The sequence below is a fragment of the Oncorhynchus gorbuscha genome, linkage group LG08, assembly GCF_021184085.1.
Source record: "Oncorhynchus gorbuscha isolate QuinsamMale2020 ecotype Even-year linkage group LG08, OgorEven_v1.0, whole genome shotgun sequence".
NCBI lineage: Eukaryota > Metazoa > Chordata > Actinopteri > Salmoniformes > Salmonidae > Oncorhynchus > Oncorhynchus gorbuscha.
This window is the reverse complement of record NC_060180.1, coordinates 8,138,724-8,151,392: the sequence shown is the minus strand read 5'-3', so window position 1 is coordinate 8,151,392 and position 12,669 is coordinate 8,138,724. Positions and strand designations below refer to the sequence as shown.

The following is a 12,669-nucleotide window of genomic DNA, read 5'->3' as shown; positions in this document are numbered from 1 at the left end:
AAAAAGTTCTACAGCTGCACCATTGAGAGCATCTTGACTGGCTGCATCACGCTTGGTATGGTAATTGCTTGGCATCTGACGACCGCAATGCGCTACAGAGGGTAGTGCGTATGACCCAATTCATCACCGGGGCCTATCTCCCTGCCATCCAGGACCTCTACATCAGGCGATGTCAGAGGAAGGCCCAAAAATGTCAAAGACTCCAGCCACCCAAGTCATAGTATATTCTCTCTGCTATTGCTACTGTTTGCTATATGTCCTGTTGCCTAGTCACTTTACCCCTACCTATATGTACATATCTACCTCAATTACCTCGTAACCCTGCTCATCAACCCGGCACTGGTACAAGTTATCATTACTCATTGTGTACTTATTCCTTGTGTTATTATCTTTATATTATTTTTCTCTCTGCATTGTTGGGAAGGGCCCGTAAGTATGCAATTCACTGTACAAAGCATGTGACAAATACAATTTGAACTAACGGCAGATTAACTAAAAATCAGAACAGTCAGAGAGGAACTACAGAATGAAGATGGTCATTTTAGGGAGCTAATGAGTGTGCTGAAAGGAGTCTGCTGAAGAGAGCATGGCTGCCAGATGAGGGTCCTTACTGTGATTGTGCTACTTGTGTAGAGGTCAGAGGAGAGGCATAAATACAGCCCATCTCCCTAGCCGGCTAGAGAAGTGCCTGCTGAAAAAGGAGCATTAGGATGATAAAGAAGGCCCTCATCCAGTTGACAAGGTAGAGGAGAGAAGCTTTACATAATTAATGTCAGGGTTTATCAGGGAACCCAAGCTGTGGCCTCAAAATAGCCTGGCCTGGGAACAACTGGGACAGGAAGTGACTCATTCTTACTTCCTGTATGTATTCTTTGTACTGCAAAGAGTTCCCCTCATCACCATCAGTCATTAAGTTAAACGTAGGAGGTGGAAATAATCACTACACACGTGGAGCTGAGAGAGAGAGAGAGAGAGAGAGAGAGAGAGAGAGAGAGAGAGAGAGAGAGAGAGAGAGAGAGAGAGAGAGAGAGAGACTACTGTTTGCTGATGATCTGGTGGGCCTACAGCAGCACCTAGATCTTCAGCACAGATTCTGTCAGACCTGGGCCCGGACAGTAAATATCAGTAAGACCAAAATAATGGTGTTCCAAAAAAGGTCCAGTCGCCAGGACCAAAAATACAAATTCCATCTAGACACTGTTGCCCTAGAGCACACAAAAAACTATACATACCTTGGCCTAAACATCAGCGCCACAGGTAACTTCCACAAAGCTGTGAACGATCTGAGAGACAAGGCAAGAAGGGCATTCTATGCCATCAAAAGGAACATAATTTCAACATACCAATTAGGATCTGGCTAAAAATACTTGAATCAGTCATAGAGCCCATTGCCCTTTACGGTTGTGAGGTCTGGGGTCCGCTCACCAACCAAGACTTCACAAAATGGGACAAACACCAAATTGAGACTCTGCATGCAGAATTCAGCAAAAATATCCTCTGTGTACAGCGTAGAACACCAAATAATGCATGCAGAGCAGAATTAGGCCGATACCCAGCTGTTAAATTCTACAACCACCTAAAAGGAAGCGATTCCCAAACCTTCCATAACAAAGCCATCACCCACAGAGAGATGAACCTGTAGAAGAGTCCCCTAAGCAAGCTGGTCCTGGGGTTCTGTTCACAAACACAAACACACCCCACCGAGGCCCAGGACAGCAGCACAATTAGACCCAAGCAAATCATGAGAAAACAAAAAGATAATTACTTGACACATTGGAAAGAATTAACAAAAAAACAGAGCAAACTAGAATGCTATTTGGCCCTAAACAGAGAGTACACAGTGGCAGAATACCTGTCTACTGTGACTGACCCAAACTTAAGGAAAGCTTTGACTATGTACAGACTTAGTGAGCATAGCCTTGCTATTGAGAAAGGCCGCCGTAGACAGACCTGGCTCTCAAGAGAAGACGGGATATGTGCACACTGCCCACAAAATGAAACTGAGCTGCACTTCCTAACCTCCTATCCAACGTATGACCATATTAGAGATATATATTTCCCTCAGATTACACAGATCCACAAAGAGTTCAAAAACAATATCTACTGGGTGAAATTCCACAGTGTGCCATCACAGCAGCAAGATTTGTGACCTGTTGCCACGAGAAAAGGGCAACCAGTGAAGAACAAACACCATTGTAAATACAACCCATATTTATGCTTATTTATTTTATCTTGTGTCCTTTAACCATTTGTACATTGTTAAAACACTGTATATATATAATATGACATTTGCAATGTCTTTATTGTTTTGAAACTTCTGTATGTGTAATATTTACTGTAAATTTTTATTGTTTATTTCACTTTTGTATATTATCTACCTAAATTGCTTTGGCAATGTTAACACATGTTTCCCATGCCAATAAAGCCCCTTGAATTGAATTGAATTGAGAGAGAGCGATTGAGAGAGAGAGAGAGAGAGAGAGATGGAAAGACAGAGGGAGAGAGAGACATTAGGGCTTGTATGATCTCTGACAACTCTGATAGCAAATATTACACCTTGTAATTGCAGTATGCCATTTCACTTCCCAGCATGCTCTGTCTCTTACAGAGCGGTGGTCTGTTCCCAGGTCAGCCCACCTGGGTGTAAGCATCACACTATTTCTATGCCCTGTCGCTAATTGAGACCGTGTCATCTCTTCTATCCACACCTCAGCAAGTAGCGTAACTAAATATGAATTAACATAGGCCTCTCTTCTCCAGGATGAAAATCAAAAGTGAGTGTGTGAAATCTCATTAGCCAATGGGTGTGTGTGTGTTACACGTTGGTGGTGATTTACTGCCACTCAACCTGAAGTGCTTTGTTTGTTTGAGACTTAGTACATACTAGTGTGCACATTACATGCATCCCATTCCATCACTGTCAAAGGAACTGACCACTGGACACAGTCAAGCTGGCTTTTCAATATAGTCGACACCACACCTCACCTCATCGTTCGGTTTAAACACAGCTGCATTTGTATGGAGCTCAGGAGAGTTATGTGTCACAGAATGCTTAGCAAAAAGCCTATAACAGAACACCTTTCCGAGGTAAGCTCCTGGCGGCAAGGCTATCTCCCTGACACGACGGCAGGATAATCAAAGAGAGGGAGCGAGTGCGAAAGAGAGAGCAATAGAGAGAGAGAGTGAGAGAGCGAGAGAGAGAGAGAGAGAGAGAGAGAGAGAGAGAGAGAGAGAGAGAGAGAGAGAGAGAGAGAGAGAGAGAGAGAGAGAGAGAGAGAGAGAGAGAGAGAGAGAGAGAGAGAGAGAGAGAGAGAGAGAGAGAGAGAGAGAGAGAGAGAGAGAGAGAGAGAGAGAGAGAGAGAGAGAGAGAGAGAGAGAGAGAGAGAGAGAGAGAGAGTGAGAGTGAGAGAGAGTGAGAGAGAGAGAGAGAGATGGGGATAGTTTAGCATACGGGAAAAAAGAGAGAAAAATGAATGGTGGTTTCTTCAAAACTCCAACTTTGCAGTCTTGTCACACACACACATCAAACATCCACTTAATGCACCAGTAAATAGGCTGTCCCCATCTCCTACAGGGAACACAACACATCTTATCTGATGAGAATTGTCCATTAGCCACGGCCACCTTAACCCCTGCCTGCACACACCCAGCATGACGACATGTCTAAAGGCTTTTAAGGGATGGTTAAGTTGGTTAGCTTCATCTTTTCATTATTTCAGGGTCAACAAGTCATTTGAAATGCTGTTGAAATCCCTCCACCATTTTGTGATTGGTAAAACAGGAGATATCCTGGAATATACATACAGTGCAGTGTGTCCCAGGTAATCTCACACACAAGGGTTAATATTATCATACATATCATATACTTTTGCAATAGAGTATATAACATATTCCCTGATATAGTTAGACGGTATCCTTTGGAATAATTCTCTTGAATTGAGTCGCTGTCGTAGCTAATAGTCTGATTCTCTTGAATTGAGTCGCTTTCGTAGCTAATAGTCTGATTCTCTTGAATTGAGTCGCTGTCGTAGCTAATAGTCTGATTCTCTTGAATTGAGTCGCTGTCGTAGCTAATAGTCTGATTCTCTTGAATTGAGTCGCTGTCGTAGCTAATAGTCTGATTCTCTCTAATTGTAATAGTCTGATTCTCTTGAATTGAGTCGCTGTCGTAGCTAATAGTCTGATTCTCTTGAATTTCCTGGCAGGAGGAGGATAAAAAGACATTCTATTATTTGAACTATACTGTAGGCTAGGTGAGATCAGAGCTCTCTATTTCTCCTGGTCAGTAACGACTAAAGGTTATTTTTATGGGGTTAAACTCCAGACCAACACCATCCAAGATTCGTTTGACCTAGGCTGCCATCTGTCTGTCTCAGCAGGTAGCTGTGCTGTGAGTCACGGCCACTGGACAGTCTAGGTCTGACCCCTGCCAATTAGACTGACCCCTCACAAAAGGTCATATCAGGTCAGACAGTGCCCTCTGTATCGACTGAAGTTCTGATTTTGTGGGTGTAGGAAGTCTGGCATACTGGGAGGAGGTAGGGTGTGAATAATGAATACTCCTGTGCTGATCACACCTGGTACACACACACCATACACTACAGGACAAATACACACTCACACAAATGACACACATACACACTCACACACATCTACATGAACACACATCACAGATGACAACACACACTGTGATGCATAGACAGAAGCAAAACCATGAATAGGGAAAGAGAGAGAGAAAGAGAGAAAGAGATAGAGAGAGAGAGAGAAAGAAAGCGGGAGAGAGTGAATCTCTAGCCAATGTCTAGGGTGTCTGCAGGTGATGGCAGGTTGTTGGTGACAGTGAGAGGTCATTGAGGAGGTGTTAATTGTTATGGACTGTCTCTTTCCGCCAGGCCCCATCGGGAGAGGAAGAGGCAGCCACGAACCCAGCGGAGGTGACATTAAACTGGGCACAGATCACACCATCGACCCCTGACACCGGACCGGAGCACCACATTTATATTCCACTTTAAAATCCAATTAAAGACTTCACCGTCCCGGATGTTAAATAATCAAGTTTAGCCAGAGGAAGCAAAGGTTAGAGAAGAGAGCGGGAGAGGGAGGGAGATTAGAGAGCAAGGAAGCAAGAGAGAAGAGAGCTAACTATAGGGCCAGTGGATTCACATACCAGATGAGGAACACTAATATTCAACTCTACGCTGAGACCCTGGTTGAAGTCTGTAGAATCCCCAGAATTAGCGCCAGCCTGCATGCTAAGATATAAGCTAAGTTATTAGCTACCAAGCCATAGGCTAACTGAGTCTGTTGACCAGTTAGCTGAGGTAAGGAGATAAGACCGAGACAGTCTCTGCAGTCACAGTTAATGGAGGATCACCCATCACACATGTGCAATACCCACAGACACAGACAAATACTGTAACCAATCTCTCGATAAGAAAATGGTCTTCCATCCTCCGAAGCTTCCTGTCGTCTGTTTCCGCTCTCCGCCTATCTCTTCCTCCCTTCTCTCCCTTCCCTGGCTACTGAAGGCACATCTGTGTATCTCTGCCAACTCCTCACCGGCGACTTCATCAACGATTCTCTACTACTGCTGCTTGTCGTTGATAGAGGGTTGGTCATCAAGGTCATTGTCAGTAATAAGTTGCTTCTGACTGGTTGTGAAAGGCACATACTCTATGCTGCTCTGTCATTCATGTTTACTGAGGTCTGGGGAGGTTCTCTGCAGTCAGTCACAGTCTCTGTGTTCTCACTCAGCAGTCTCTCTTGCCTTTAGTGGTGATGTCTGGGGAGGTTCTCTGCAGTCAGTCACAGTCTCTGTGTTCTCACTCAGCAGTCTCTCTTGCCTTTAGTGGTGATGTCTGGGGAGGTTCTCTGCAGTCAGTCACAGTCTCTGTGTTCTCACTCAGCAGTGTCTCTTGCCTTTAGTGGTGATGTCTGGGGAGGTTCTCTGCAGTCAGTCACAGTCTCTGTGTTCTCACTCAGCAGTCTCTCTTGCCTTTAGTGGTGATGTCTGGGGAGGTTCTCTGCAGTCAGTCACAGTCTCTGTGTTCTCACTCAGCAGTCTCTCTTGCCTTTAGTGGTGATGTCTGGGGAGGTTCTCTGCAGTCAGTCACAGTCTCTGTGTTCTCACTCAGCAGTCTCTCTTGCCTTTAGTGGTGATGTCTGGGGAGGTTCTCTGCAGTCAGTCACAGTCTCTGTGTTCTCACTCAGCAGTCTCTCTTGCCTTTAGTGGTGATGTCTGGGGAGGTTCTCTGCAGTCAGTCACAGTCTCTGTGTTCTCACTCAGCAGTCTCTCTTCCCTTTAGTGGTGATGTCTGGGGAGGTTCTCTGCAGTCAGTCACAGTCTCTGTGTTCTCACTCAGCAGTCTCTCTTGCCTTTAGTGGTGATGTCTGGGGAGGTTCTCTGCAGTCAGTCACAGTCTCTGTGTTCTCACTCAGCAGTCTCTCTTCCCTTTAGTGGTGATGTCTGGGGAGGTTCTCTGCAGTCAGTCACAGTCTCTGTGTTCTCACTCAGCAGTCTCTCTTCCCTTTAGTGGTGATGTCTGGGGAGGTTCTCTGCAGTCAGTCACAGTCTCTGTGTTCTCATTCAGCAGTCTCTCTTCCCTTTAGTGGTGATGTCTGGGGAGGTTCTCTGCAGTCAGTCACAGTCTCTGTGTTCTCACTCAGCAGTCTCTCTTGCCTTTAGTGGTGATGTCTGGGGAGGTTCTCTGCAGTCAGTCACAGTCTCTCTGTGTTCTCACTCAGCAGTCTCTCTTGCCTTTAGTGGTGATGTCTGTGGAGGTTCTCTGCAGTCAGTCACAGTCTCTGTGTTCTCACTCAGCAGTCTCTCTTGCCTTTAGTGGTGATGTCTGGGGAGGTTCTCTGCAGTCAGTCACAGTCTCTGTGTTCTCACTCAGCAGTCTCTCTTGCCTTTAGTGGTGATGTCTGGGGAGGTTCTCTGCAGTCAGTCACAGTCTCTGTGTTCTCACTCAGCAGTCTCTCTTGCCTTTAGTGGTGATGTCTGGGGAGGTTCTCTGCAGTCAGTCACAGTCTCTGTGTTCTCACTCAGCAGTCTCTCTTGCCTTTAGTGGTGATGTCTGGGGAGGTTCTCTGCAGTCAGTCACAGTCTCTGTGTTCTCACTCAGCAGTCTCTCTTGCCTTTAGTGGTGATGTCTGGGGAGGTTCTCTGCAGTCAGTCACAGTCTCTGTGTTCTCACTCAGCAGTCTCTCTTGCCTTTAGTGGTGATGTCTGGGGAGGTTCTCTGCAGTCAGTCACAGTCTCTGTGTTCTCACTCAGCAGTCTCTCTTGCCTTTAGTGGTCATGTCTGGGGAGGTTCTCTGCAGTCAGTCACAGTCTCTGTGTTCTCACTCAGCAGTCTCTCTTGCCTTTAGTGGTGATGTCTGGGGAGGTTCTCTGCAGTCAGTCACAGTCTCTGTGTTCTCACTCAGCAGTCTCTCTTCCCTTTAGTGGTGATGTCTGGGGAGGTTCTCTGCAGTCAGTCACAGTCTCTGTGTTCTCACTCAGCAGTCTCTCTTCCCTTTAGTGGTGATGTCTGGGGAGGTTCTCTGCAGTCAGTCACAGTCTCTGTGTTCTCACTCAGCAGTCTCTCTTGCCTTTAGTGGTGATGTCTGGGGAGGTTCTCTGCAGTCAGTCACAGTCTCTGTGTTCTCACTCAGCAGTCTCTCTTGCCTTTAGTGGTGATGTCTGGGGAGGTTCTCTGCAGTCAGTCACAGTCTCTGTGTTCTCACTCAGCAGTCTCTCTTGCCTTTAGTGGTGATGTCTGGGGAGGTTCTCTGCAGTCAGTCACAGTCTCTGTGTTCTCACTCAGCAGTCTCTCTTCCCTTTAGTGGTGATGTCTGGGGAGGTTCTCTGCAGTCAGTCACAGTCTCTGTGTTCTCACTCAGCAGTCTCTCTTGCCTTTAGTGGTGATGTCTGGGGAGGTTCTCTGCAGTCAGTCACAGTCTCTGTGTTCTCACTCAGCAGTCTCTCTTGCCTTTAGTGGTGATGACCAAATAAATGAATCATCTAACACTGTATTAGCTCAGTGGTGGGGCTGTCACTCACAGGTCACAGAGAGGACACACACACAATGATTCCAGATGGCACAGCTGCCCCACAGGTTTAAAGAAGCCACCAACTCATGACCGGTAGAAATGTCACGTCCAATCTCCGTCAACGCCCTGCGTAAAGTCACGGTGTGGAGCCAATCATTTCTCTTTAACTAATTTGTGAGGAGGCTAACGCTGCTAAGCTGCCTGACACACTCTTCCTCTTGACTGGCAGAGTAAATATAATCAGAGGGGCTGCAGGGTGAAAGACAGAAAGAAGGGACAATGTCAGTTTAATTCAATAACAGAAAAGCTGTGAAATGGAGAGTTGAAAAGAAAGACAAGGGAGGTTCAGAACAGTAATGTTTGTGAAGTGGTGAAAGGGGATGATAGCAGTGTACTGCATGTTATGTGTGATGATTGTGAGGCGCGAAACAAATTCTGCAGTAACAAGACGGGGAGTTCAAATAGGCCTTTGGCACGTCAAGGGGACTGAAATCTGGACAAACTGTAGGTTTATAAACTCTCAGAACTAAGCATTTCTAGCAGTAAAATGATACACCAAATGTAGGCAACATTTTGACTTGGGAACAGGAGTGGAGAAATATTGTTTCATTCTTACAGCATTTTGAGAGAATGCTAATGTACCGTCTGTAGAGGTGCTGTCTTTATCAGCATCATAAAAGCTGATAGTATTTTAACCACATGAAATATGCATCCAAGCCAAACTGAAATCTTATCCGAAACATGTTGGGTCATTTTCAGAATGTTCTATTTCCTTATAACTGGTCAAACTGATGTAATTTGGACATTTTGCACAGACCGTATTTCCCATTTCTTTAGAGTTATTTTCTCCTGGTCCCTAAATGTCTTTACTCCGCGAAGGAAGCAGAGATGGCAGGGAAAACGTTACAGATGTCAACTCGATCTAAGCATTCATTCAATCGGGTTATGACATTATTCTGGTGAACAAGGGTTTATGTAGTCTTCTAGGGAAACATATAATGACAGAAGAGAAGCTGCTTGTATCTAATTATAGATAAGTTGTCTAATAAATAACCTGCCCAAATGTCAACAATTATAAGCAGAAACATATCTAAATCAGGCAATTCAAATCCTGCAAACTCTGTCCAAAAATCTTTCTGCTGTTTCTGACTATAGCTTGCATCACATGTTCCATATTAGCGGGTCAGGGTCGGTTGAGGGCCTCAGATTTACCCTTTATCACATATAGTCCCGCGGTTGTGGATGGTTATTAGCAATTGCCGGCGGTTGAGGGTGAACCTAACAGCTGTGCAGCGCACCAATTGTGAGGTAGACATTGGGTTAACAGCTCTGTTAAATGTGCCTGTTCACTTAACCCTGGATCACAGACTCAACTAGAAAACACAAAGAGAATGTGCTGTGCAAAATGAAATATAGATCTATAATTCTAGCTAAATGTCTTCTGTACTGAGTGCTGTGGGTGGTAGATGTTAAATGCTAGGTGTCTACTATTAGCACTGAATCTAATGCAAAAACGCAAGAACTATTGAGTGCTAGGGCTCGTGGTGTCAAATGTTTCTAAAGGCAAAGGTGCTAAATGTCCTGAGTGGCTGAAAGATATGGCGAGAGTGTGGAGGTGGGGACAGCATCTTGATAGTCGGACTCAGATAAACCGTATTTCTTCCTCTGTGGGGTGTTTCCCAACCCTATGAAGGTTCCTATCTGTCTGTTTGGTGTTTCCACTTCAATCTAACCCTATGAAGGTTCCTATCTGTCTGTTTGGTGTTTCCACTTCAATCTAACCCTATGAAGGTTCCTATCTGTCTGTTTGGTGTTTCCACTTCAATCCAACCCTATGAAGGTTCCTATCTGTCTGTTTGGTGTTTCCACTTCAATCTAACCCTATGAAGGTTCCTATGTGTCTGTGTGGTGTTTCCACTTCAATCTAACCCTATGAAGGTTCCTATCTGTCTGTTTGGTGTTTCCACTTCAATCTAACCCTATGAAGGTTCCTATCTGTCTGTTTGGTGTTTCCACTTCAATCCAACCCTATGAAGGTTCCTATCTGTCTGTTTGGTGTTTCCACTTCAATCTAACCCTATGAAGGTTCCTATCTGTCTGTTTGGTGTTTCCACTTCAATCTAACCCTATGAAGGTTCCTATCTGTCTGTTTGGTGTTTCCACTTCAATCTAACCATATGAAGGTTCCTATCTGTCTGTTTAGTGTTTCCACTTCAATCTAACCCTATGAAGGTTCCTATCTGTCTAAGATAAGGTTATGCTGCGGTGTGTGTCTCTCTCGCTTGGAAATTCTGGGCTCTCACCATCTTCCATCATAACTGTTACAAGCTACCCCACTATCAAAACGTCAACACCAAGCCTAATCCCATGAGTGGAGACAGGGACTTTCTCTAATTAAGCCAGAGAGGGCGGCACAGCAGCTAAATAGAGCACAACCACACACACACACACACACACACACACACACACACACACACACACACACACACACACACACACACACACACACACACACACACACACACACACACACACACACACACACACACACACACACACACACACACACACACACACAGAGATACATAAAACATACACACATAACACGCTAACACCTAAACCAAAATCCTCTCATCACTTGAATCAATCCCAGCATACCTCAGTGGCCACCTTATTAGACTGAGCGTATAGTCACACACACTCACACAGTTTTCTAGGCTAGTTGCCATATCTTCTTTAGAAATCACACTCATCACACACAGACAATGACAAGCACACAAAGGGCTATTGGGTAACAACGCTATACTCTGACAAGCTCGTGTCTCTAATCAACAGAGGCCTTGGCGTGGGACTGCAGTGCTCCAGATATCCACCAGGTGGTGTTTACATAGAACGTCCTTCTTCTGAGGAGATGCTGCAGTATGACAGAAGCCACTGATCAACAGAGCGTCAGAAATGTCACACGCAATCGCCACAACACACTCTCTCACACACACAACACACACATTCCTGTACAGATGTGCTCACACACGGGCGGTCAGGTGGTCAAGCCATTCAACTCACCGGCACTGACAGTGATGGCCTCGATGAACTGGTCTCTCCAGCTGTTAGTCCCCACCAGCAGGGCCAGGTTTGTCTTCTTAATCAGCTTGTCCACAGTGTTCTGCACAGGGATCACCAAACACATGGCATTAAAGAGCTGCACACTGTAGAAGTGCATAGATAGAGAGAAGCAAGGCTGCCTAGTCTACATACAGGACACATTATCATGACTGTTTCTGTCCTTAAAACATATTTACTGCTCTGTAATCATCAGGTATTAAGAATAAACAACGAGAGTGAAGTCTGTGTAGAGAGCTTGAGTATTGTAATTCCTGCTTCAAGGCCATGACACGTAACAGCTACAGTAGCCAAGAGCCAGTCCTCAGGAGCTATGTGATGATGTCATAGGCCAGGGGGAAATAGATGGGAGGTTCAGTCCCTTACTGGGCCTGTAGCTGTATCCCTCTCTTTGATAAAGGTTGGTTCCCAGAGGACAGCAGCAGGCGTTCCTAGAGCACGCTCAGGAAATCAAGCCTCATCAAAGTACGCATAGATCCAGAAGGACACCCCACCTCATCCTCGATCCATCCCTTCCTCCATCCTTAATTCGGAGGAATCTATTAGCTTGCTCCTGGGATGACAGCTGGATAGCACCCCTCTCCTCCTTCCCTCCATCCCAATCTCTCTTCCCTCACCATCAGAAGGAAAATCCCATACTTATTTTCTTTAGAAGGAAACTTAAATGGTAATTGAGTTGACTGAAGCTTTGTAATGTTAATGGTGGGATGTCTGTGCTCAGGTTAATGCAGAAATGGACTAGAACACTATTCTCTCCCAGCTCTGCTACAGTCTCTAAGATAATGTATTAATGTTTAGAGAAATAGAAAGACACTTTCCTGACTATCTTGACTTCACCTGCTGTCGAAACCCTAGCTAGGTGTGTTGGTTTTAGGAGGGGGAGAGGGATCCTATACTGTCTGAAAATCCCCTACTACCTCTGCCCTACTTGGCAGCCCCACATGATCAGATTCTGGGTCTTGCTTGACGTTAATCTTAGAACAGAAAAGTTGCAGACTACCATCTGAAAGTATAAACTCTTTCAACGCAGCCACTTGCTATGACTCTCTGAGGTCAGAGGTAATTCAACCCCCCCCCCAGCCTCCCACCCAACCTCACAGTGAGAGCCACTCCAGTAAGAACAGCACACGATCCGTCAAGTGCTCACAAGCACCCACCTATCAGTCGATGACTGTCTGAAGAGGGTGTGGGAGAGAGAGGGAGCAAGGAGCATGCACATTTGCATGCACACACACACACACACACACCTTAATATTCATGACAATGACATCTATGTTTGTCTAAAGAGTGTGCGTGGGTGAAAGAGGGGCATGCTCGCGCACACACACACACATTGACACACACACACACAAACACACACACACAAACTGAAACGCACAAACACACACCTTAAACTCGTAGGATTCCTCAATGATGATTTCAAGTTTGACATGGTCCCCCAGCGTGGGTCGGCCCATATCAGCGATGCGTTGGTCCTCATCATGCACTTCTGTCAGTGGCGTCTCCTCTTCCACC

At 45.5% G+C, this 12,669-nt stretch overlaps 1 protein-coding gene across 2 annotated transcripts in view; it reads right to left on the bottom strand.

Annotated features, from left to right (window-relative positions):
* Positions 1–12,669, bottom strand: part of LOC124041146 (sodium/calcium exchanger 1-like) — a 228,537-nt gene that overhangs the window by 22,091 nt on the left and 193,777 nt on the right. For both annotated transcript variants that reach the window (XM_046358371.1, XM_046358372.1), the window contains exons 4-5: positions 12,543–12,669; positions 11,098–11,197 (exon numbers count right to left, since the gene is read on the bottom strand). The exon at positions 12,543–12,669 is cut by the window's right edge and continues 22 nt beyond it. In XM_046358371.1, coding sequence (XP_046214327.1) covers positions 11,098–11,197; positions 12,543–12,669 — 227 coding nt within the window. The remainder of the gene's footprint in view (positions 1–11,097; positions 11,198–12,542) is intronic.